This window comes from Ostrinia furnacalis, unplaced genomic scaffold (genome assembly GCF_004193835.3).
Source record: "Ostrinia furnacalis isolate ACB-3 unplaced genomic scaffold, ASM419383v2 OfSCF7582, whole genome shotgun sequence".
NCBI classification, from domain to species: Eukaryota; Metazoa; Arthropoda; class Insecta; order Lepidoptera; family Crambidae; genus Ostrinia; species Ostrinia furnacalis.
The window spans coordinates 346635-373796 of NW_021137821.1; the positions used below are offsets into that span (position 1 = coordinate 346635).

The window sequence follows — 27162 nt, forward strand, 5'->3', positions numbered from 1 at the left end:
ACTACTGTTTTTGACGTTCGTAAATTTCATGCGGGGGAAGCCGTGAAAATCTATCAACATGGTATCAATATATATCTAACGGTGCTAAAACGAGGCCCACGCGTACGAAGTCGCGGGCGGCCTCTAGTCTTTACATAAATAGAAAAATCTCATTATTGACCATCTTCCTTTGCTGCTTTTTACCAGACCAATCTCTAATCTCCAATATCTTTGTCCACAGCACCGCCCAACGCCGTCGAGATCTCCAACCACCCCCACAACTCCAAGCTGGAGGTCAAAGAGGGGGAGGATGTGGCCCTGGAGTGCCTGGTGAAGAACGCCAAGCCGGCTGCCAAGATCATATGGTACAGAGGCAACGTGGAGCTGAAGGGTGATAAAGGTAAGGATTTTATTATTATCCTTTTAGCCTATGAAGGATTTGCCACCTCTGCGGTCTGCGGTCAGGTCAAAATGAACGCAGTCTGCATCATCATCATCATTTCAGCCACAGGACGTCCACTGCTGAACATAAGCCTCCCCCAATGATTTCAACAATTGCCGGTTGGTGGTGGCCTGCATCCAGCGCCTTCCTGCTTATGAGGTTGTCGGTCCACCTTGTGGGTGGACGTCCTACGCTGCGCTTTCCGGTACGAGGCCTCCACTCGAATCCAGAACCTTGATGCCCCATTGGCCGTCAGCTCTGCTTACTATGTGCCCTGCCTATTGCCACTTCAGCTAGCTAATCCGTTGGGCTATGTCAGTCGCATCATGTATGGCCAAAATTGACCGTAAGGGTGATGGCTCGGCGGTCCGGGCAAGACAATCTGCCTCGTGACAAGTCAATAAACCGTATGCTGCGGTCTGCGATCACTTTAGCCTGACTGTAGACCGCAGAACGCATCCATTGTGGCAAATCCTTGAGAGTTCATAGCTATAAGTCTAGGATGAACGATACGATAAACTTTCACAAGGCATTTTATCGATTTTGCTTGATAAGCCCATACATTTGTCTAAATTTTTCAATACGGTTTTGGAGCGCATCCTAACCTGTGAAATTCCATCCAAGTAAACGTTAGCTTTTTTGTTTTCAAAATATTTAAAATATAATTCATAAAATACGTAATATTATGATGAAAGAAAATATTTTTGAAGCATTTACTATTATAGCTGGAAGTCAATTTTAGATCATAACCACTGAATCAAAATATGAAAGGGAGCCGAATTTTACCATTGCAGTTTTTGTTCATTCTAATCGCAAAAAAACCTAAAACAACCGCATAAATCTTGCACACCTATAAAACGTTTCCGAAACAAACAAAAATAGTGCTGCAATCGCTATCGATACCGTTATCGACTTTTAACGATAACTGCGGGCAATGAATCGTACATCGAAGATTAATCCTCGATTCATCCTGGCTTAATAACTATTTCTAGGAATTCAGTTTCCGTGTCACTGGGTAATGTAATGAAAAATTCAATTTTAATACCCAACTTTTTAATTTGCACGGATATTGGGAGTTTGGAGAATTCGCGGGTACTTTACTGTTGGATGAGCAGTGTTTTTGAAAGGTTTTAAAACGATGAAGTTGTAGGATGATTTTTTGGGAGTGAGGATTATGGAATTGGAAATTTTTGGTAGTGATTTTGATTTGGATTCGTACGAGAATAAAAAATACACTTTAAAACATATCATAATAATAATATGAAGTAACTGAGAAAGTAAAAATAACGCATCTAAGGGCTGATTTTTCAATCGTCTGATAGGTAACTTTACTGAAGAATAAGTTTGGTACATTGACCGTTTTAGTATGGGAAATATGTCAAAATGACAAGGTTCATGTACGTTATGATATTATTATGATTATTCAATCAAAAGATATCTGACGATTGAAAATTCATCCTTAAGCATGATAGAAAATACTTGTGTATATTTTAGTGAAGTAGATAACTGATAGCAGAACTAGCACATAATGAAATTAGTAGAATCAGTTTTAGTCAGAATTTCGAAAACCCATTATATTTACACACATTATTATTTCTGTATCTGGTAAAGGTCGCGGGAAGTACCTGGATGCAAGCGGCGCAGGACCGGTCTTTGTGGAAATCCTTGGGGGAGGCCTTTGTCCAGCAGTGGACGTCTTTCGGCTGAAACGAACGAACGAACGAACATTATTATTTCGCAGAAACCGATAATGCGTCGTTGTTCCATAGAGAATAAACAATCATTGTGAAGCCATATTATTTGTGATTGACAGTAATTTTCAAATTACATTCCATGCTGTCCAGGTCGGGAAGCTTTAATATTAGCATGATTAAATAAATAAATGATAAAAAAGTTATTTAATCAGGCATAGCCCATAAAAGTGTTAGTAACAAAGCTGCGAAGGTCTTAGAAACTATGTTAGTAAATCACACAATTATTACACATAATTAAAGAACGACAATTTGGTGTCTTTAGTAAGATGGACTGGATGGATTTAAAATGTTTAAATTTAAAATCATTTATTTCTCATCAAAAACCTTAGTCACTTTACATGACAAATTATCAAATTTTATGTAAGTAGGTTTTGTCACAAATTGTCCTAAAGCCAAAACAAGCAAATGTACTTCCGCGAAAATCGTCCTATCTAACACTTATGCCCGTTTTCACCATCAATCCTTAATTTTTAAGTGACCCCTATGAAAACAAAGTTCCTGTTATTTGTTACTATAGTGGTCACTTAAAAATTAGGGATTGATGGTGAAAACGGGCATTAATATCTTAAACTTTGTTGTTATGTAATACACTTTCTGGTTTGAAACTTTGTTTTAAGTTTAAGATAACCTTGCTAATATCGTTGAAAGTAAAATAAACCAACAACACATTAAGCATACAAATACATAACATTGCTTGCTTTACTCGAACTTTTATCTAAATATATAACTCAAAGGTGACTGACTGACTAACTGACATAGTGATCTATCAACGCACAGCCCAAACCACTGGACAGATCGGGTTGAAATTTGGCATGCAGGTAGATGTTATGACGTAGGCATGCAGGGGGTAAAACGGGATCCACGCGTACGAAGCCACGTGAGGCTGCTAGTTATACATACACACAAATAAATACATTCCAATGCAATGCTTGGCTTTACTCGAACTTTCATTAAATATAGACAGAATCCTAGCATTTACTTTCAGCTACAATATCCTACGGATCCGCTTGAATTATGGATGGCCAAATAAATACATCACCAATCCCACTTTAGCCGTGTACAACAGGGATGTTATGGATGTCCGTAATCGTAACCGAAACTTTCGGATATCCGAAATAAAAAATATATCCGGAACTGTAACCGTAACCGATATAAAGGCTTCGGATAGTTTCGGATGTAGGCAGTTTATAATTGGTTTTTTGTATAACATTATTATATAATTATGTTAAAGCATAACAGCTTGATTTACCTTTATAATGCCATCTAGTATCAATTTTTATTTTTTTATTGCTTTTTTATTTTTATTCGATGTAAAGTGTGCGGCCATGAATGAATCGTGTTGGACAACTATTGCAAATTGCATTCTAAAGCACAGATATCCTTAACCGTAACCGAAACAGGTATAATGGTATTCCTATATCCGTAACCGTATCCATAACCGAAAATACTTTTATCCATAACATCCCTAGTGTGCAACATCACATCTATACATACAGTATTATAAAGCTGAAGAGTTTATTTGTACGCGCTAATCTCAGGAACTAATTGTCCGATTTGAAAAAAACTTTTTTTGTTGGATTGCCCATTTATCGAGGAAGGCTTTATTTAAGCTGTATAACATCACCCTACAGCCAATAGGCACGGTAATACTATCTATACAGTATTCCAACTCAGCCATATTTTTAAAATAAATGTCAACAGCCCCGCGGTACGTCACGGTATGACAACATGCGATAGGGCTGCTCACCTATAGTACCCATTCAAATTACATCTGTCTACTTAGAATTTCTATCTAGTTTTGTGATTGTAATTTTTTTTTATTAGACAAACAAAATACTTTGTGAATGGAATAGGATAAAAATGCGTGTTGTTTTGTGATTAGTAGATTTAATTTAAAAAAATATGCTAAAATAATTTTGAATCTACTAATTATAATGAGTACTTAATGACCTGTTACTTTAATTTCAGGCTGGCGAAGTCGTGGGCCAAAGCTGGTTTTATACAATATAATTTTCATTTCAAACCAAACTGACTGAAAATGTCAATTTCTGACAGTTAATGACTAGTTTTTGACAAATTTGATCGTTTAAGACGGTCAGTCAAATTCAATCACCTTAGTCATTTTCAACACTAGGCCATCGATGTCCGTTCGGCACATTCGCGACACCCCTAACTTTTGGATCTCAACCACGTCCCGTGATTTGAAATTCGAAGGAAAACTCGCGTTTCGTCGGTTTATATGAAGTCACAATACTGTATGATATTATTACCGTGCAATAGGGGTGGAACAGTAAAGTGTTGCAAAAACGGGAAATATTTACTATTAACATAAAGTTTTTGGTTTCCTTGTGTGACTGGCTAACTATTAGTATTTAGTATTAACGAAAGTTTGTTAACGAATGACGAATTTCTGACAATTTTTTTACATAGAACCGTTATTCTTGTCCAATCGCTGAATAACTTTCTTAAAACCTTATTTTCAAGTTTGGTAGTATCTGTCAAACAATGTCTATGTTATTAATATTAAGCCTGTTAATAAAAGCAAATAATAGCATTCTCTTGGCTTAACAATAGCAAATAGATTTAGGCAGGACTCTCAAAAATTTACAAAACAATACGTTCACTTTCATTTCAATGAATCCAATAGTTTTCAATCAAAATGGATTGAGTGAATTTCTCTGATATAAAAATACTTTTTCTAATCTCTACAAATTAATGGTTTCAAATTTTTTGGCAAAACATCTTTACTAATAGTTATTATAAATGCGAAAGTAACTCTGTCTGTCTGTCTTGTTTCACGCCTAAACCACTGAAATGATTTTGATGAAAGGCATAGAGATAGTTTGAGTCCCGAGAAAGGACATGGGATGGTTTTTATCCTGGTATTTGAAACAGGGACGCGCGCGATAAAGTTTTTCTGTGACAAACAAAATTACACGTGGGCGAAGCAGCGGGCGGAAAGCTAGTAAAATAAAACAAAATGTTCACTCTCATATCAATGAATCGAATGGTTTTCACTGAAAACATATCGCGTTAACTCACTGATACAAGTTCCAACGATAATGCACTCAAAAATAATAATATTAGGCACACAGTCCTCCAATAATTGGCCCCTCGATCACTAATTGGGCTCATAGGTTCGTCTGCAGTCACTCATTAAGCAGTTTTCAATCAACAAACAATTGCAGTGGCTGCCCGGAGTAGTGACGGGAATGATTTATAATTGGGAACAGTCGATGGTTCAGGAATATCGGTGTTGCACATCCGAATGTCTGCTGCTGCTGTTTTTCCTGAACAATATAATCCGAAACTTTTCAAGGCGATAGTGAATAGGCACTTACAGGGCAGATATGTACCAGCCTAGACTGCATCTCACTTAACACCAGGTGCGATTGCGGTCAAATGCTTGCCTTGTCATGCATTAAAAAAGATATCAATTCTACATGAATTGATATCTATCAGTAGTAGTAGCAGTGAGTATCTAGCAATAGAGGTATAATAGTATAGAAAATTAAGTAGACTCACAAAGTAACATCGATTCAAAATTACACTTAACTCTTACTCAGTAATGTCAAAACATTTTCTTTATGTTACAAATAAATTATAATGTCAGTATTACTTTAATCTTCGACAAAATACATTTAAATAAATGCCTATTTTTCACAAAACATGAAAGCTCACATCACTCGACAATCTTCAGAAAACCTCATTTCTGTCTAGACAAGCGAAAGGTAAAGATTTTTCAGAGTGACAAAATAATATTCTAGGTTTCTCCAAAAATTCAAGCTACTTTTACGCGATGACAACAAACTCACTGAAAAGAAATATGAAGTTTTAATAGAAAATGCCGGCGATATTACGTGGTAACGCGGATTCGGGGCATAAAATATTAGCTGTCGATATTCGTTAGTTGCATCACTAGCGACACCATAACCGGCGGCTAGATGCGGCATGTTGCGGTCATTTATTGGCATGACACGACATGCAAATGCGGGAATTTTGAAACGTTTATGTTGACCGCGATGATTCTAATATGTATCATGATGAAATTCGTCAGTGACTATTAAATTGTGGTTCTTTCGATTATGGATTTTAGCAAATACCTACGTAATCAAAATAAGTATAAACTCTTAACTAGAGAAAGACACGGACAATTTATTTATTTATTTACATACACACACATTGACTATTGTTACAGGCTAACCCAATATAATAGTAGTGCCAATCTTTTACCATAATTCAAATAATAATAATTTATGTGGTTCCCTTTCTGTTTACTGAATACTAATACGCATTTTTTTAAAGCGGCTATTAATTCAATGAAGTCCTATGTAATGAGTTTACGCACCCTTTTTTAACTTGACGTAATTGGCATTTTAACCTACTTTTTGGTGTTACTTCCTTGTATACAATTTCTTCCTTTGAAATGCTTATCCTTTGAGATAAATAATTCGTTTGAAGCTGGGTGTGATTCAAAAATCTTATTTGTTAGACATATCCAGCTCGTCTATAGCATTTCCGCGGTTTCGCCCAACTCCAATAACTCGCTGTGACATTGACATGAACCCTCGATATTCGCGATCCCCCTCGCTTTGTGGGGGTGTCTCGGTCGGAAATTATTTTATTGAATTTTTAATTCCTCGACGAATCGAGTTTTGAGGTATTCAAAGTTGATTGGATTTATTGATATGTCGTCTATGTAAGATAAGATAAAATAAACTTATAACCAATTTTATTGATACTTATTACAATTATATTAATAACAAATCTTTTGCGGGGCAGGAATTGATATCAAATGGCATAAATCTGATATGTTTGTGTATTCCTACTGCAGTTTGTAATACGGAAAATGTAAGATGAATTTCAATTTCGACTGTATGATACGCTCCAAGTGAATCCAATAGAATACAATTTTGAACGAAACGAAATGTTTCTCAATTAAAATATAAATATTATTAAACTCGCAGACAGAAACAATTCTACATATAAAACCTTGACTATTTCACTGCTTTACAACTTAACGTAATAACAGAAAACGTGTAACAAGGAAAATGCTAACGTAACGAATTCAAAACATTTTTTTCGTTCCTTGTTTTTCTATATCAAGGGCTCTTGTACACGCTTCGTTGTTTGCGAAACGGTGCGCACTAAAGCTGTTAGGGGCTTAAAACAAATTATTTTAATATTATTCGATAGATGTCGAGAACACAACTAAATTTATCGATTTATTTATGTCTAGTGACTTTAGATCGTTTACTTCGCCCTTTCCATAGCAAATTTGAGATTCTTTATCAGGCCTATGGTGAGAGGCCACGTTTCGGAGACGTATGTCATCACCTACCTGATAAAGGTAGCAGGAAGGCGCTGGATGCAGGCCGCTACCAACGGCGCGATGTGGATGTCATTGGGGGAGGCCTATGTTCAGCAGTGGACGTCCTGTGGCTGAAATGATGATGATGATGATCATTTATGTCTAGTACACGACACTATTTGCATTTCTTCTTCTTTTGATCTAAGCTAGCTTTTAGCATAGAAATTCACACCTCATTATCGGTACCATTGATCACTAAAATAATTTAACAAAGCGCAATAAACATTATACTACGCTATGTGCTCTGAACACTGAGAACCCTTGCTATTTATTGAAAGATAATAGTCGACTGACTATTACCTTATTTTAATGACTAACCGAATAATCATTAGGTCAGTCAATACAAGTCAAGACAAGATAGTATAATTTAGATTTGGTACAATTCCCTGCGGTATTAATATTCATTTCTCCAGGAATAATAGTGGGAACCTTCCATCATCGCATTGTACAGATTTTCCCAGAAATTTCAAGGTATTCCAGAACTTAGTTAAGTAAAGTGAAACCATAATAATATAATTGTTGTGAGTTCCGTAAATGAGAAACCTTGAGATACGTTCTTTATCATAAACTAATATAAAATTATCAATACGTTTACTCATTTTCAGACCGTCATTATTAAACTCAATGTTGAATCTGTTACTACTGTTTTATTAGTTTTGATCGCATAGTTTCGGATATAACTTTATTTAGTATCTTTTCTACATTTGAATTTGAATTGTTCATCCTGGAAAACTTAAGGACCTTGCAGGCAGCACTATAACTTAACTGGCAAAACTGTGTGATCAACTTTTACTTTAAACTAGCGGCCGCCTGCGACTTCGTACGCGTGAATCCCGTTTATCCCCTTAGGGGTGGAGTTTCGTAAAATCCTTTCTTAGCGGACGGCTACATCATAACATCTACCTGCATGCCAAATTTCAGCCCGATCCGTCCAGTGGTTTGGGCTGTGCGTTGATAGATCACTAATAATGTCAGTCAGTCACCGTTGAGTTATTGTATATTTAGATTACATAGTAAATTCTCAATTCATTTTTTTTTAAATATTATTTACATAATGAGCCAAATGATAAATTACAAAAATATAATTTTAATTTCGATTTCAACTTAATTTGCGAAGCTTCCATTCCAACTCCGGACCAATCAATGGTGTACTTGTGAAATGTGAAAAAGAGTACTTATTTGGTTCTTGCCTCGCAGTAATTGGGGTATGGCTCATTCATTTTCTTTTACTTTTAATGAGTGTAGTCTAAAAATACTATACGTTATTGATTTCTGCTTAGTATGAAAGCTGTAATACTTCTTAAGGATCTTTTTGACAAAAGAAATCAATATTGAGATTTTCATATTCCTTCACCCACGAAGAAATGCTACGCCATCCACACGTGAAAATAATAGTAATTAATAACTAATTTTAATTAGCTAATTTGGGTTAGGTAAAATGGGGGATAATACTTCTTATTCGGGTCTCATACTTTGGAGGAAGCTCTGATACTTATCTTTTTGATACAAATCAAAATCAATTTATGAGATGACAGATTTTCTTATCCCTCAACCCACGAACAAATAATTCAAAGTGAAAATAATTACTAATTAAATACGAATTTAATGGTTTTTTTTATTACTCATAGTCCAGTTAGCCCTTCGTACTAAGCTAAATATGCTTGTATCACGAGTGAGCTCACCACAATAGTCGAGCGGCGGCGGGGACCGAACCCGCGTTCCCCGGATCACGAGTCGGCCAGTCCGACCCCTTCACCGTTCGGCTATCGTAGCTTCTAAGCTAATTTGATTATTGTGGTGGGATTACACCCATATTCTTCCCACTGTTTGCAGTGACGCCATTCCCTACAGTGGGACATAAAACTTTGCCCTCTTATGCCAATTTAGTCCGTATGGAATCACGGTAATCAATCACATTACTTCCAAGGTACCGGTGCTATAGGTCCCTGCTTCCCAGTAATGACTATTAATTTTCTCTAATGCATCGTATAGCCACTTATGGCTACCGCAAGATGAGTCCTATTTCTGTTTTTATCAGCGTTTATGTTATACCGGCTCTCGGCTACAAGTCGAAAATATTCAGTAAGATTATTTCTCTCTCTTTGTTTCTTAAATACATAGGTATTCGTGTCTTTTAGAAAGGGAATTCGACACTTGATCAGAAAAGGTCCTGGGTTCGTTTCCCAAACAGGACATATTCGTACTAATTGAAAAATTGCTGTGTTCAATGTTCATTATTCTTCACTTAGAACATTGCTTGATTGCAATCTTATTGTCTGAAATTAATATTATATTTTAGTGCTACTGCCAAAGTGCAAATATTCTTTCAAAAAGTCTTCTGATCATTTTTACTCTGTGCCCCAGTGTTAAACCCGAGGTGAACCCATAAAACCCGACTATGCTTTTCAGAATTTTCCGTATATTTTAATAACATGACGTGCTATCATGCCTGCTCTTCAATATTAATGGAGTTTTAAAGAATGTCCTCGTTGTGTGGAAGCAAACTTGAACATACATTGTTTTTGGACATAAAAATATTAAGAACTATTATAAAATGAAGTCAGTTAATGAAAAGCCACAACTGTTGTAGTTGTTTTTCATTTGATGTTATGTTTACAAAAAAAATAATAGAGATAATAGAGAGATAGATAATAATAGACAGACAAAACTTAGCTCGGCAATAAAATTTACAATAAATTATGAAGATTAAACAAATATTTTTAGAGGTCTTATCCGTGACAATGACTGTGTTTTAACCCTTCATAATATTCATGCCTTAGAAGTTAAACAAATCTAAAAAGTAAGAAGTTATAAAGAGTTTAAGACTTTATACGTTAATATCCCTAACTTTGCAGACATATTAAAAATCAATCGTCTCAAGCCGCAGAGAGTTCGCGTATTTCAAGGTGATATTATAAGTACTTCTGATCTTGAGCCAAGATTCAATAAAGATACTTAACGAAAAATTCTTAATACGCCAATCCAGGCTCAAGTTACTCAGCTCCAAGACTTGTGTTCAATCGAATTAACGATGTATTGAGGCCTTACAATACTCCAATAATTAATCAATGTAAAAGTCAATCACAAATAAAACGTATTCACATCTAAAACCCAATATAAAAACATCCATGTTTTCATATCAAAGGGACAAATTAAAGAGTCCCCAACATCAAATAATATTCGGAAGATTTAGCGAAAAACGCAAAAAATTCCCGCATCCTATAGTAGGAGATATGTTTTAATATCTTTTGTGAGGGCTTCGATATAAAATATCCTTGAACAGAAATAACATAGTATTAATACAGATAAAGAAACCATCAAAGGATCTCTTGTGAATACCCGTTGAATTTATCCGCGGTACAGTTTGAAGAGAGAGCGGGTTTTAAAGTAACTGTATTATTTTGAATTGTGATGTTAAGAATGTCCTAAGTAGAGATGANGAAATCTAGATATTCTTATTTCTTTGAGAAATCTAGATATTATACTTCGGACAAGTAGGTATTAGAATGATCGGCATTGCCGACTAGTCGACCGACTAATCGGCAATTTGAAAACCGATTAGTCGGCTAGTCGGTTAGTCGGCAAAGACCATAGTCGGCCCATCACTACTTAATATGGCTTTTGTAACTTTTTGGACTTTAAACAAAAACCGTCATTATTATAAGCCATTTTATTGATATTTACCTCAAAGATTAATGTATTTCATTTTATTAATAGAAAATTGTCGTAGTTTTTTAATATCCGGTATCCGGCCGGATAGTGAGTTACTATCCGGTATCCGGCCGGATAGTAAATTTAGGCCGGATATCCGGCATACCGGATAGTTACCGGATATCCGTTTCATCTCTAGTCCTAAGTCATTGTTGATTTAAGTGTAGTCAACTGTTAAAATATTATCATGTCTAGCTTTTATATGTTTGTTATGCTCGGATTTCATACGGCAGTTATATTTATTATCACAAATATTTGTAACTGTTCAAAAGTTCCTAGATCACTTTACATAATTCATTCAATTGGCTCATTTTCATTTAGGATTTTTTCTCTTTTTAACATCAGCCTTTCTGTTAGTGTATTTGTCAGTAATTTACAAAATATTTTAAAATTCTAGTGTTAAAAACATATAGGTATCAGTAATGATAACACACTTCAACTTAATTTAAAAATTCAAATTCTTCATTATACATTATAATCTTTTCAGAACACCTTTACACGTCCTAAATAACTGATCCTAATATAGCAATCATAGTCTTAGATTTAAAGTAAAACCATCATCATCATCATTCATCATTTCAGCCATAGGACGTCGTCCACTGCTCAAAATAGGCCTCCCCCAATGACTTCCATATCGCACGGTTGGTAGCGGCCTGCATCCAGCGCCTTTCTGCTACCTTTATTAGGTCATCGGTCCACCTTGTGAGTGGGCGTCTCACGCTGCGTTTTCCCGTACGTGGCCTCCACTCCAGAACCTTGCTGCCCCATCGGCCGTCAGTTCTGCGTACTGTGTGCCCTGCCCATTGCCACTTCATCTTTCTAATCCGTCGGGCTATGTCAGCGACTTTAGTTCAAGTACAATTTTGTGAACCAAATTTTTTTATATACCTGTTGCCGCCATCTTTTCTGACTTAAACTCAGGTAAAACACATTTGAAAGCGGTTTGTGGTCTGGCCAACCGCTTGTTTATTGGGGGAAGGAGTTTTTTGTTGCGGAACAAGGAATAAAGGAAGCAGATGGTTTGTTTTAATATCTTTATACTTATATATATACAGATTAGGGCCGGGTTGGCTTTTAGTGACGTCGTATCGGAAAATGGAATCGTGGAATTCGTTTTTTCGAGATCTTTTGAGAGGAATGGAATTTTCTGATTTTTTACCGTGAATTTTGTGAATTGATTGCATTCGGTTTTTCGAAAAAATGTTAAAAATTCAATTTTTTCATATTTCATAGTATTTTACAATATTGTGATTCGGGAAAGATTCGGGAAATTGATAGGAATTAGAAGATGCTACATTTTTTCCACTCCTAGTTTTTTCATTTATCTAAGTATTCTGTCATATGGGTTGTAAGTTTTATAACTACTTAATTATTTTAGAGTCAACATCATATTATCTACCTGTAGGTACATTTTGTTTATTTTAAGGACAGAATATGATTCTACAGTTTATATTAGGTACTTACGTTAAACATTCTGCTATCTGTAAATATATTCCTTTTCTAGTTACATCCCCAAAAACATTTGCAATCCAAATTCTTGCATTTTCTTTTGTACTTCCAAAAAAGCTATACAGGGTGTCAAATCCTTCCCGACTACTCTAATTGCATCGAACTCTGGCCCTGACACATAAAAGGGTAATAATAAGTCGGAATCCGAACCCTCGGGATGAGTTTAAACCGATTAAGGGTTCGCTAATTGGTTGTTCCGTTATACAGGGTGATTGGATTCGTCGGAATCGTTTTTTGAGTTTTACTTTTAATTGACGGCGAGATTTCAGTCTGAGGCGGCCATTTTGGATTGGCTTAGTGGTCGGTCGATATTGTCTGGAATTTATTGGTCCTTCTTGGAATCCTCGATTCTGGGTAATTTAGGGGATAAGTTTTGTACAGTCGATAGCACATCAGTCCTATTTATTGTTCCCACGGAGAGAAATCTCGTTTTTTAGTAAAATACTTATTTAAATTTAACAAACAACCCGTTTGCAGAACCCCGCAAAAAGCCGATCCGTTCGAATTTGTCCTTAGATAAACTTCGAAAAGACGGTAACAAAATTGGTTGTGTAAATTACCCAATCCTTCTTCTATCTAGTACGCTGTAAGGTGACTTTATAATAACCTTACAACTGGTTCTATAAGCCGTCTTAAGCCCCTGGCACTGCTCATCATAATAACATAATAATATAAGTATTTAGTACCCAAATCCCTTAATAATATACAATAATCCTGCTAATCCGAACGTTTGTCAATATTGTCAATGAATCGGCAATTTAATGATCATGTATTAGAACATTAGGTAATTTGCTTTGCGCCCGCAGTCATTTCATTAAGTGCCTTATTTGAACAAGTTAAATCCTAATTTGGCCTGTTTACTGCGGTTTAGTATTTAGTATGTTAAAATCATAGCATATTCGTTTGCGATAATCAAGTCAGTAAACATAATAATTAGTGTTATGGTTTTACCAAATCATGCTAATAATGAGGAAAGAGCATTTTTGTATGTTTGTCACGAATTAACTTAAAAACTGCTGGACCGATTTCAAAAAATATTTCTTCATTTGAATGCTACATTATTCCCTAGTAATAAAGGCTACTCAGACTAAATTTACAGGCAAAACTGCGGGCAAGAGCTAATCTATAATAAAAACTTAATTGCAAAATGTGTCAAGCGCATAACTCAACAACGCTTGGATCAATTTGACTAATTATTTTTTATTATGCTTTTTACCGCAATATTTGTAAAATACCAACCCCTAAGGGGGTAAAACGGGGTCTACTAGTACGAAATCGCGGGCGGCCGCTAGTGGATAATAGAAATGCATTTTTCTATAGTAACCCTATATACATTTTTTGAATTTCCCATCCAAAATGGCTCCCACCATCCTAAAGCTTATTATAACAATTTGCTTTATCCTACCAAGATGTAAAATAACCGAAATTATAAAGTTTAAGCCGTACTGTGCGGTATAAAGGTGAGTGGGCATTTGCATAGTTTGACTATGAAACTTGGTGGGTGTAAGGCGGCGTTATAGAGCTCGTGGAATTTCAGACGTGTGAATTTTAATGGGCTTTAGTTTAGGATAAGAGTATACTCAATTTCTATCTTATAATCTTAGCTTATTTATAATAAAATATGTACATTTCGAAGGAAAAAATACACGTTTTGAAATGAAGTCATAGTGGATCTAGTTTTTAAGTTTACTTTGATTTGAGATACGATAAGAAGTCTAAATATAATAATTTAGGGATAAATTAAAGTAGGTATAGATCGTTTCATCCACGAAGACGCGCTGCACCAATTTTTGATCTCAGGAAGCGCGGGGTGCGGGGAGTTTGATCCGAGCAATCCGAGCGTCATTATTGTAGTGTGCGTCACTCGTGGATCATTTAGCGTGTACCGAACACTCAAACATTAGCGGAGGAATGGTGGGACGCGTCTTCGTGTATGAAACGATATGTCCTTCGTCGAGGTCTTTGTCCAGCAGTGGACGTAGTTTAAGGCAAGCTGAACTAGCTTTTCTAACTAAAACGAACGATTGTTAGGTACATGTTTATCAATCTTATTAATATTGTTGCAATAAATTCATCTTTACAAGTTTTTAAAAAACGAATTTCAAGTTGGTTACATAATATTTACAATTTCTGTCAAAATTTTAAAATTAATTTCGGCAAGCTACTCCAATGTGCACTAGCCTCTATGCCGTGTGTAAAGGTAAGTGCACATTTACATAGTTTGAGTACGAAGCATCTTCAGCTAGAGGCTAGACGGAGGCGATGGTTACTGCTATGTTAGCGTTTATTGTTATAACCCAGCCTTGGGTTATACATTGTTATACGTTTATGTTTAATACCTATACAGTGTGTCCGGGCTTGTAGTGATCAAACTTTAATGGCGTAATCTATGGACAATTTTATCGATGAAAATACTTCAAATTTGGGGCTTGATCCATTTGTCGCAAAATTACGAGGATTTAAGTTTTTAATTTTTAGTTTTCACCTCTTCCTTCAAAAACAAGTGAAAACGTGGGTAACTTAACATTATGAAGCGAATATTTGATATCATGCAATAGTCAATAAAATTATATATTATTAGTAGAAGTAGAAAACAGACACAAGTTTCATACATTTTATGGAAGTAAGAATGGATTGAATTAGAAAAAGACATGATTTTTTTCACATCTTTTTCAGTTATTTTCCAACACAAGAAAAACCAGGTCGTTAAAGTATGTTTTATTTGCATTGTATTAGGTATTAGTATTTGAGCTATTCTACAAAACGAATGTAAATTTATTAGTCTACGTCTATTAGTTTCGACGTAATTGTTGAACAAAGATACCCCTTCCCAGCCGGTTCCATAGAGCTGCTAACATGCGAAAATGCACTGCCTGAAAGAATCACACAACCTATTCCGACGCGCTATGGAATCGGCTGGGAAGGGGTATCTTTGTTCAACAATAACGTCAAAACTAATAGACGTAGACTAATAAATTAACATTCGTTTTGTAGAATAGCTCAAATACTAATACCTAATACAATGCAAATAAAACATACTTTAACGACCTGGTTTTTCTTGTGTTGGAAAATAACTGAAAAAGAAGTGAAAAAAATCATGTCTTTTTCTAATGCAATCCATTCTTACTTCCATAAAATGTATGAAACTTGTGTCCGTTTTCTACTTCTACTAATAGATAATTTTATTGACTATCGCATGATATCAAATATTCGCTTATTAATGTTAAGTTACCCACGTATTCACTTGTTTTTGAAGGAAGAGGTGAAAACTAAAAATAAAAAACTTAAATCCTCGTAATTTTGCGACAAATGGGTCAAGCCCCAAATTTGAAGTATTTTCATCGATAAAATTGTCCATAGATTACGCCATTAAAGTTTGATCATTACAAGCCCGGACACACTGTATAGAAATAGAATTATGTACATAGAGTGGCAAAAGTTTCATCATCATCATTTCAGCCATAGGACGTCGCTTTCCAAACTAAATTTTAAATAAACAACTTGAAAAAATCGAATTGCCAAAGGCGGGACTCGAACCCACGACCGTCCTTAAAACCTTAGGCGGTTCGATTTTTTCAAGTTGTTTATTTAAAGTACGACACATATTTGATACTTTATACATTTTGATATCTTAGAATAGTAGGTAGGTATCAAGTATTTTTAAGCCATGTATTCATTAGGCAACATTTGTTGATAAACACTGTTTTTTATAAACTGTTCCAAAACAATGTTTCATCATCTCTGTAAACAGTTTATAAACAGTCCATAAACATAGGTGATGAAACATTGTTTATGATACATGTTGCCGTGCTCCCCGCTATGAGTGGAGAGCAAGTGTGGACGGCCAAGTTTCAGAAACCTGTGTTTATGGTAAACTTGTTTCACACTAGTCATAAACAGTTTATCAACAAATGTTGCCTAATGAATACATGGCTTTATTAATAAACGCAAACAATCTTTAAATGTAAAATAGATTTCCTTTTCTCCTATGAGTTGTAATGAGTTAAAAGGTCACAACTTATTGTCCTAATTCAAGAGTAAACTGTCTGATGGGGATCAATCTATAAAAACTGAGTAATGATTGACTTCCAGCTATGAAAATTACGATCAGTTCCATCTCAATACACCAACTTACGTGATACAGATAGATGGTCGTCCGTCTATCGAGCAATTTTTTGTAATCAAGCTCTACATGTTATTTTTTGTTTCAGTGTCTAAAGAAGAAATCAGAGAGGTGGAGAGTCCAAACGAAAACCCGAAGTCAACTAGATACACCACTATATCCAGGTGAGTCTTGAATCATCAGTTCATTTAGTCTCCACTGCAGGAGCATGACTCTCTAATTTACTTGAGGCAAATGTAGAATTTGACCTACACTACCACAATTACATATGATTGCAATGCTGCGACAATTAAAAAATAGAGAATCACGGATTTTAACGCGACATTTATTATGTAGTACAGTGTAGAACATAGCGACCACGGGTCGGAAGATATAGTGAGAGCAGGCTTTCCACTAGATGGACCGACGATCTATTAAAGGCCACGGGAAGCACCTGGATGCGGGCGGACCGGTCGTTGTGGAAATCTTTGGGAGAAGCCTTTGTCCAGCAGTGGACGTCATTTGGCTGAAACGAGGGTACCTACTTAAAGCTTGACGTTTCAGCTATTAGGGACTATTCCCACCTCTCTTTCCCACCTCTTTCCCACCACTGCAACTCCTGTGTAGCCAGGATCGAGCTTGACCGCCAATAAAAACCCAACCAATGAAGGTCAAGTTTGTCCCGGGGGAAAGTTAAACTGTCATTGGACCCGCAACAAAATTAATCAGAAGAACATAGGAGGAGTTAGAAGTTAAGGTTCGACTTCCCTCCGTTACTAAGCGGAGCCGTGATCACAAGCAGTAAATGTCGCGTTGAGACTTGCACTTCACTATTTTAATTCCTAAAGTACCTACACATAAAATGAATTAATCAAACTGTACGTACATCAACCATGCAAACCACGCAATCATAGTAATACAGCCATAAGAACCTTTCTGGGAATTCCTGACACACACCACACTTCCATGTTTGTGGATTTCATTGACTGTTTCCCGGTATAGAGTAATATTTCCCGGTATAGGGTAATATTTAAGTCCTACCTATTTCATCTAAAAGAATGTAAATCAAGAAAAAAACTGACGCTTTCACGCCTAAACCACAGAAACTGTTTTGATGAAATTTAGTATAGGGACAGTTTTAGTCCCGGGAAAGGACATAGGATAGTTTTTATCCCGGTTTTTGAAACAGGAACTTTTTGTTTTCTGTAACGGACAAAATTATATGCGAAGTCGCGAGCAAAATCTAGTATAGTTGTTGCAATTCACGAAGGCGAGTAAGCTTTACATGTGTGGTGGCTCGCTACTGTACGTTTTTCAAAAGTTTTGATAGACATTACACTATCGTTATGTGCATGTACGTACATGTACACACACAAGTAAAGCTCACTCACCTTCGTGAGTTACAAGAACTATATTTTTAACTATGTATTTTTGAAGCCTGTAAACCTTTGAAAAAGAGGCTGACAATAGTGACGGAGGTTCTTGCGCTGCTTCTTCTCAGCACTGGCCCATTTATTGTCCTGAAGCAGTGGTAGGGTTAATACTGGGACGTGTAAAAGTGCTTTTTTAAAGCCTATTTACAGAAATAAATGAGTTTTTTGAGTTTTTAGTTTTTAAAATAAATATATTATATTGTCACCAGTGGGATCCAAACCTTAGACCGCAGTTGATCAAACTAAGTTCACATCAACATTTACCGCAAATCATGTCAAACTTCAAACTCCATACCTATTTATGGCAATCGCCAACTTTTCCACACATCGGGCTACATTTTTGTCGCATTATCGACCTTATTCCAACTACATAAAACACCGCATTTAGCTTTACATGCTGTCTACTGAACTTTGTTTTCACTTATTCTAAACTCAAAACGCGTCTCCAAGAACGAATTTACCCTAACAACGCGCGTATATGACGCGTAAAATCAATTTTACCACCGTGAGTGGATTGACTCACTTGGGCGCCATGGAAACCATGGGACAGAAAGGAGGGAAGATATGTACCCGTAATTTTATAAGGATATTACGCAGTGAATGTAAAGAAGCTTTGATGGCATAAGAAGAGATAAATAAAAGAAGTTAGTCAAGCAATAATATCGCCCGTCTTCACAAACGATGCTTGCTTAAGTGAAGCAGCAAGTCGAACGCACAGCGTTGAATAGAGCTCAGTGATTGGTTTGTGTGTGATCCTATGCGTCCACGCGCACTGTGAGACCTTATAGTAATGTTTGTGACTACGGGCGTAAGGTACTTATTACCTTCTTAATACATAATTTGGAATCGAAACTGTCTAGCTCACACCAGTATAATATAACCTTGAAAAGGCTAGGTACTAAGGCAAGCTCCTACTATATTACAAGTAAATATATTCTATTCTATATGATCAGGCCTCCCACTAGGTGGACCGACGATCTGGTGAAGGTCGCGGGAGGTGCCTGGATGCGAGCCGCGCAGGACCGGTTTTCGGGGAAATCCTTGGGGGAGGCCTTTGTCCAGCAGTGGACGTCTTTCGGCTGAAACGAACGAACGAACTAATGCAAGCCCCTAATTGTCCTTCTGATTCATTTAGTTTCGGATCCAATGACAGTTTAACTTTCCCCGGTACAAACTTGACTATCACTGGTAGGGTTTTTATTGACGGTCAAGCTGTAGATCCTAGCTACACAGGAGTTGCAGCGGTGGGAACGAGAGGTGGGAATAATTCCTTAAAGACCCTACTCCCAGTGTGACATGGCTGCTACACAGTTTAAACTCGCGTTCAAGTTATTTGAAAACATATAATCGTCGCCTTTGGTTGCCGCGAATTACTTTCTGCCCCTGTCAAAAGTTGGGGGAATAATTTTAATATGCATATCAGTATACAATCCAACTTCTTTTAATAATCGTATGAGACTTGAGTTTTTTCAAGTTTTTATGATGTAATACCTACCTCATTATCATCATCATCATCATTTCAGCCATAGGACGTCCACTGCTGAACATAGGCCTCCCCTAATGCTTTCCACGTTGATCGATTGGTTGCGGCCTGCATCCAGCGCTTCCCTGCTACCTTTACGATGTCGTCGGTCCACCTTGTAGGTGGCCTCCATTCCAGAACCTTTCTGCCCCATCGGCCGTCAGTTCTGCGTACTATATGCCCTGCCCATTGCCACTTCAGCTTGCTAATCCGTCAGTAAAATATATTCACCAAAAAAACATTTCCCCTTACCTGCAGTAGGCTAAAAGTAACATTCAGCACATCTCATTAAACTTATCCCTGAACGTCACATGTAACTGTGACATTTTGTAAAATGTCACTCTCTAAACACAGCAGTAAACTTTTATTACGCCATATAGTCGGACCGTCAGCAGAAAAAATGTTTGTGTGTTTGCGTTTATTTTATATGTTTTTAAAAAGCCCTAAGCCATAATACATGTATGTGAGATGAATAACGCTTTCACATTAAAACTACTGAACGGATTTTGAAGCATTATTAATTGAGAATTCGGGATTACCAATAGACTATAAATATGGTCGAGTGAAGCGATGGCTGGTTCACACGTCAAGTCTGTGAACAGGCGCTGCCTTCGGGGACTGGTCAAGGAAAGATATACCTGACATAAAATATATATGTATCAAAACGCAACAATTAACCTAGAAATTAGCACGGCACTAAATAAATATATTCAAAACTGCCACGCGGTCTCGTGCTAGATGGGCGTCTTAAAGGCCACCTTCTATCAACGGGAGCGCGTGGTAAGTAACTTGCTTCCGAATGTATTGTAACTTCCTACTTTTTTATATTTTTAAACCGTCAGACAGCTGTGGTGACTGAGTTTGTTGCGGCGCTTCTTCTCAGCACTTGCCAAATGTTTGTCTCGAAGCGCTGGTAGGGCAAAAAAAGAATGAGACATGTATAGGCTCCTTAAGAGCATTTGACGATTTGCAAGAACTAATTTAATTAGTCTAAACAAATAAAGAAAATTTTGATTTTGATTTTGACTATGATTTATAAATACAACATATAAATCGATGCATGAGAAAAAACTACTTAGTTATCCATGATTCCATACTAATACCTATTTTAAATGCAAAGATGATTGTTTGTTTGTCTATAAAAGTATCACGCTAAACCACTGAACCGATTTGGATGAAATTAAGTAGTTATTGATACTTTGAGACTCCGAGAAAAAATTACTAGGATAGTTTTTATCCAGATTTTTAGAAGACAAATCTTACTCGGACCGACTTCGCAGGCAAAGTCACGGTCAAAATCTAGTTAAATCAAAATTTTAATTAATTACAACTATCAGTACTCACACATAAAATTGACATTTTTAAACATTTCTACGCCCAATATTTTTCCATAAAAAACTAACTCCGGTATTTTCTCGCATGGCAACTTTTCTGCTGACGATATCCGCGTCACAAACATATGACATAGGACGAGAAGTTTCAGGAGATTTATTTATTTAGTTCAGACAGTTGGCAACACAGCACTTTACGTCACTCACTTGGGCGGGGCGGGGGCGTGGATCTCAAAGTTGGAGGTTTGATTCCTGGAATTTGAAGAACTAGCTGTGCCCCGCAGTGTTACCCGCTAAAACGTAGCCTATGTCTTAATCCAGGGTGTCAGCTAACTCCATACCAAATTTTATTTATATCGCTCCAGCCGTTTAGGCTTGAAGAAGTAACAAACATACACACTCACAAACTTTCGCCTTTATAATATTAGTGTGATTCAGGAACTCAAATGGTTATTACTTAGAATGAGATAGGTTTTAATAAATGCTTATCATTATCATTTCAGCCACAGGACGTCCACTGCTGAACATAGGTCTCCTCCAATGATTTGATATTGCCCGGTTGGTAGCAACCTGCATCCAGCACCTTCCTGCTACCTTTATGAGGTCTTCGGTCCACCTTTTGGGTGGTAATAAACGCTTATAATATCTTTTCACAAATTCAGTTATTGGCATATGACTGCCTGACCGAGACAAACAATATAGAGTAAGTCACTATACACTGGGAACAAATACCCAAAGTAATGCAACATTAATTTGACCCTCATGGGAATCAAATCCAGCAACCTTACTTATTAAAATGTATTTTAACGATAGTAGAAATCGCCTGCCAACTAATTTTTAGTAATCAATTTTGAACTATTATTTTGAACACGTCCTCCAAGTTGATAATCCTTACCTTTGGACCGCAAATGATTCCTTAAAATTTGCTTAAGTATTTTGATCTTTAAGAAATATTCCCAAAGCAAGCAACCATGATTTCCTTGCTCTTACAAAGGCTGGCCAGTGGCGAAGCACATTTTTCCTGTAAACCTTAATTACCCCACTGTCAGTTGTTGTAAACCCCGCGTTAATTTCACTTTAATTCCCGCCGCTGTTTCAGTGGCTGTCACTCAAACATTTTGTATTCGGAGTAATCCGGCTAAATCTGCTTTAATGCGAAATTTATTTCTCTCCGCACTTTCCCATTTTGCTGTTAAATTACTTTTACATGCGGCAACTTTTGACCTGGATAGTCGAAAGGCTTGCAGTTAAATGTATGTGGTGTATAGAATTATTTTAATAGAAAGTACTTAGTTCTTGAGTGGCGACCACGAGCCGGAAGACGTAGCGTAGACAGGCCTTCCACTAGGTGGACGGACGATCTGGTGAAGGTCGCGGGAGGTGCCTGGATGCGAGCGGCGCAGGATCGCTCTTCGTGGAAATTCTTGGGGGAGGCCTTTGTCCAGCAGTGGACGTCTTTTGGCTGAAACAAACGAATGAACGAATTAACTTAGTCTGTCGCTTCGTTCATCATGGTGTTTTTATAGGTTTAGCGCTTAAATCAGGCAGTGAGTGAGTAATGGATAAACAGGGGAGGGTGATTTTGTGATGGTCACACGTCAGCGAGAGTTCTGAGGGCTGAGTGTGAGTTTTTTTTGCCCCTAGCGGGAAGCTTTCAAAAACTAAAATTTTTATACATTTTTTAAACGCGTTGATGTAAACTCACACTCAGACCACCGATTTGTATGCCTTGTCACATCATAATGTCAATGTCACCCTTGAGGTTCCTCCAGCGTTTTTTCTCAGCACTTGCTATAGGTACATAGTGTAACTCAAATTGCTGTTTAAGCGCGCAAATAAGTTTTTCGGTCAAACTCATATAGAAGTATACTTTGCGGCACTCCTACGCCTAAACTATTGATTTTACAAAAAGGTTACATAGACATAAAAAATAGGAAATTGTCTCTAGTTTTAGTTTCTATAAGCATGTTTTGTCATAAAATTAATCCGAAAGGAAACATTTAAGAAAAACTGCTACTAGGCAGTATTTTTCCAATATGGCAACCATACGAGGTCGCAAAGTTGAAATTCGTAAAGAGCACATCGAAATCTATATGAATACCAATTTTTATTACTCCCGGAAAACTTTCCAGGTAAACTACCAAATGACTGGACTATTATTTCACAACAGAAAACGACTTTACAAAAGCTGTGATCGTTACGTGTAAACACCGCGTGAGCCCGATTGTGACACCGTCATACGTCATACATATATTACTCATTAATACGAGTATACACGTCAGTATTAACTTCAACTGTGCATTGTCTATCAATTATTTGATTACATCGACCTGCCTGTTAAAATGAAATTATTTTAATACATGGTTTCATGTTGTTTTATTTAAATAGTGGTCATGCTTCATTTTATGAAAAAATGAATAATTATTTTTACCGCAGACATTCAGTGAGTTTTGGAGCTTATTCAATACAAACAAACAATCAAATCTTTCCTCTGTATAATATTAGTGTAGATAGAATTCTCCCAAACGTAATACTTACATACAGTACATAATACAAATTGTATGGCGTGGGAATCGAACCCTTGACCTCTACTTGATCAACCACTATACTAGAAGATATGACTAACGCCCGTACTTGAAAACGATACTTGCTTAAGTGATGCAGCAAATCAAACGCAGAGCGTTGAATCATCATCATCATTTCAGCCACAGGACGTCCACTGCTGAACATAGGCCTCCCCAATGACTTCCAAATCGCACGGTTGGTAGCGGCCTGCATCCAGCGCCTTCCTGCTACCTTTATAAGGTCGTCGGTCCACCTTGTGTGAGACCTCACAGTAATGTTTGTGAATACGAGCATAAGACCCGGAAGATTATGAGTAAATCTAATCAAATGTAGGAGTTATTTTCATAGATCGCCCCATAACAACACATTTTCTTATAGGGATCATCTTACTATTGTTATAGTATAATATTTACGTATATCAAGGCTGTTTTAGTAAACATCCCCTTAATGGCACCCTATTGTTTTTACCGTATCAGAGGGATCGGGTATCCGACAGATAGCAGACTGCGGTAACAATAGGTACCTATTTCTTACGAAAATACATTATAATAGGCCAGTTGGGTGTTGAGAAGTGTATGGATTTGGATTATCGTAGAAATTTGATCGAAAATTTAGTACATAAGGGCACCGACAAAGTTTAACGTGACTTTCAAAGTACATACTGGGTTTAATGCAAAGGTAGAATTCGCTTTAATTTTGTTTAACAATTGTGCTAAGGTACGATGTGCATATTCCATGAGCTTTCAGCTTTTACAAAACAAAAATGACGGTCTCTACACACCCGCGTTGTGCTATAGCGTTAAAATAGCTTATTAATCGTTACAGGCTCCTACAAAACAAGTGACAGCGCGTCGCCGCCCGTAATTCAACCTCGTGACGCACTGGCTCTGCAAAATTTCAAATTAATTTAACAACTCGACTTCCACGGTACCATACGGGCGAGTCCGTGGCCTGTGAAAAGCATAAAGTGTCAAACATGTCAGATTTTCACAATCGCTGAAGTTTATATTACTTTGATACTATTCAATACAACGAATTCGTGTAATATTGTACTTTGAAGTGACAGCTTAATAATTACCTTTTCGGAATTTTAGTCGATATAATTTGACTCGATAATTTGATACTTTGAATATTTAGATGGGAAATTATGAATAGAGATATTATTCCAATCCTATTGGAGGGCTTAAAGAATGAAGTAGCTAAAGCTATTTTCTGTTCTTATACAAGTAATAGGTACACAGTATCTATCAGGCATATTGGTCCAAATTATTTGTAGGTAATATGAAAATATTAACGTGCAAATAATTTTATACCATTCAGAGTAATCGAAACCTTATTATCTTGTTCCACAGATTGCATTTCAAGGCGACAGCCGATGACGACTACGCCGATTTTACGTGCGAGGCGAGACACGAGGCATTGCAAAGAGACACCCCGATGAGGAGTACCGTACAACTCAGTGTTTTGTGTAAGTACACATATTTATTTACCTACGACATCATTATTTACATATCTAAATTGTTTAGTTAACTATAATCCGGGCTTCTTTGAGGTGGGAGTGAATATTCATTTACTGGGCAGGTATGTTCTGTGTACCATTTTGGACACCCACTTTATATCTAGTGTGATACCTGTCTTGTTCAGCATAAAAAAGACACGATACTTCATCTTCATCATAATCTATCATCACCATATTAGCAACAGGATTTCTATTACGAATAATAATGAAATGATTTTCAAATAGGCTAGTTTCCTAAAAAAAAATTTTTAGTCCGTAAATTTTAGTATAAAAAAATTGAACACGTATATTTTTAATTGTCAATCAAACAAATAATTACAAAGTTATAGTGCGTTGAAGTTCCGCGCGACGTCACAAAGTGCTGCACTTTTACGTACTCACTGACGTCACGGGCCTTTTCTTTAGAACTTTGGCACGCTTTATCTCTTTACATTTTCATTGGTTTTAAAAAGTGAAAAATACGTGTTGAGTAGTTTTTGATAAGCTAACTGACGGACTTATTAAAACTCTTGCTTTTTACCCAGGAAACATCCCTATTGGTCGATTGAAAGCGACTTCCAACAATTTGTATAATGTCATTTATCCAAATAGATTTGTTTACTTCATACTTTACACACTTATGTGACGTGGGATATCGAAATTACCTATTTATTTTAGTGAAAAGAAGAATTTCTACACAGTCTCACCCATTCTTCAGTTCTGAAACACAAATACATCTCCCCCGCATAGATATTATAACCAATATCGGTCACAATTGGACACACGCTGCGTCTAATTTAGGACAAATGCTCCCAAAGACGTCTGCCATAACACTCATTATTTTTACTTGTTACCGAAAGAACCGAATATGAGTTGATTATCTGTTATGAAACGTGTTTGTCCTGTTTACGATATGTGATAGCCATCGATATTTCATTATCCAAGTACTTGATACAAAACATTATGTGTGGTGATACAATACATACAACAAACGTATTGGGATAATGTGATGATCGCTGTAACAACATAATTTCAGTAAAAAAACATAACAATCATTATTTTAATCACAAACATTAAATATATAATTATTATTACTACTGGTAGTTGTTGTGTTCATCAGAACCCTATTTTCATCAGAAATAATTTTTAATTGCTGTTTTTTTTTTTTCAACTTTTTGAGTTTATTCATTACCTCATCTTCATCACTACATAGTATAAAACTCAGTTGCTTTTCTGTCTGTCTGTCCCTATGCCTATGCTTATACATATATTTAAAACAACACAACGGATTTTGATGCGGTATTTTTAAAGATAGAGTGATTGAAGAGAAAGTTATTTAAGTACATCAAACCTGTGCGAAACAGGGGCGGGTCGCTAGTCAGAAACAATGTAGAATTCTAATGATGAAAGAATTTTTCAAATCCGTCCGGTAGTTTCGAAACCTATTTAAACAAACAATCAATCAAATCTTTCCTCTTTATAACATTGCTATATATAAAAGTATAATAAGTGCGCTGATTGTTCTTAGGAAGTATAAGTGACGGAAAGATACAAGACACACTTAGACCGGAAAACAAATCCTTCAAAGTTTGGTATTACTTTCTACTTTCTTGTTTGACGGACGTAGGGTAGGGGACAGACGATCGCTGTCCCGGTAACACAAACTGTGATCAATTTGCGCCATGGCGTGAAGAATTCTAATTTATTACCTAGAGAAAACATTGATTAAAGTCTGATCTGAGTCTGTTGTCAGAAAAAGATACAATTTGAGTAGGTATAGCATATTTTAATTTACTCTCTAATTTTTAGAAGATCTTATGTGATAAGCCTTATGAGTAAATATGTATAAAGTAATTATGTATTATTAGTCTGCTAGGGACTAGAATTCGTTGCCTGCTGCTGTCAATCCCGAAGACTATAATCCGGGCCTTTTCAAGGCGAGAGT

The 27162-nt window shown here is 36.5% G+C and overlaps 1 protein-coding gene across 1 annotated transcript in view; it reads left to right on the top strand.

Annotated features, from left to right (window-relative positions):
* The window catches only part of LOC114365316 (nephrin-like), a 174845-nt gene that overhangs the window by 114945 nt on the left and 32738 nt on the right, over window positions 1-27162 (top strand). Inside the window, exons 4-6 of the mRNA XM_028321847.1 lie at window positions 221-379; window positions 16978-17053; window positions 25072-25187. Coding sequence (XP_028177648.1) covers window positions 221-379; window positions 16978-17053; window positions 25072-25187 — 351 coding nt within the window. The remainder of the gene's footprint in view (window positions 1-220; window positions 380-16977; window positions 17054-25071; window positions 25188-27162) is intronic.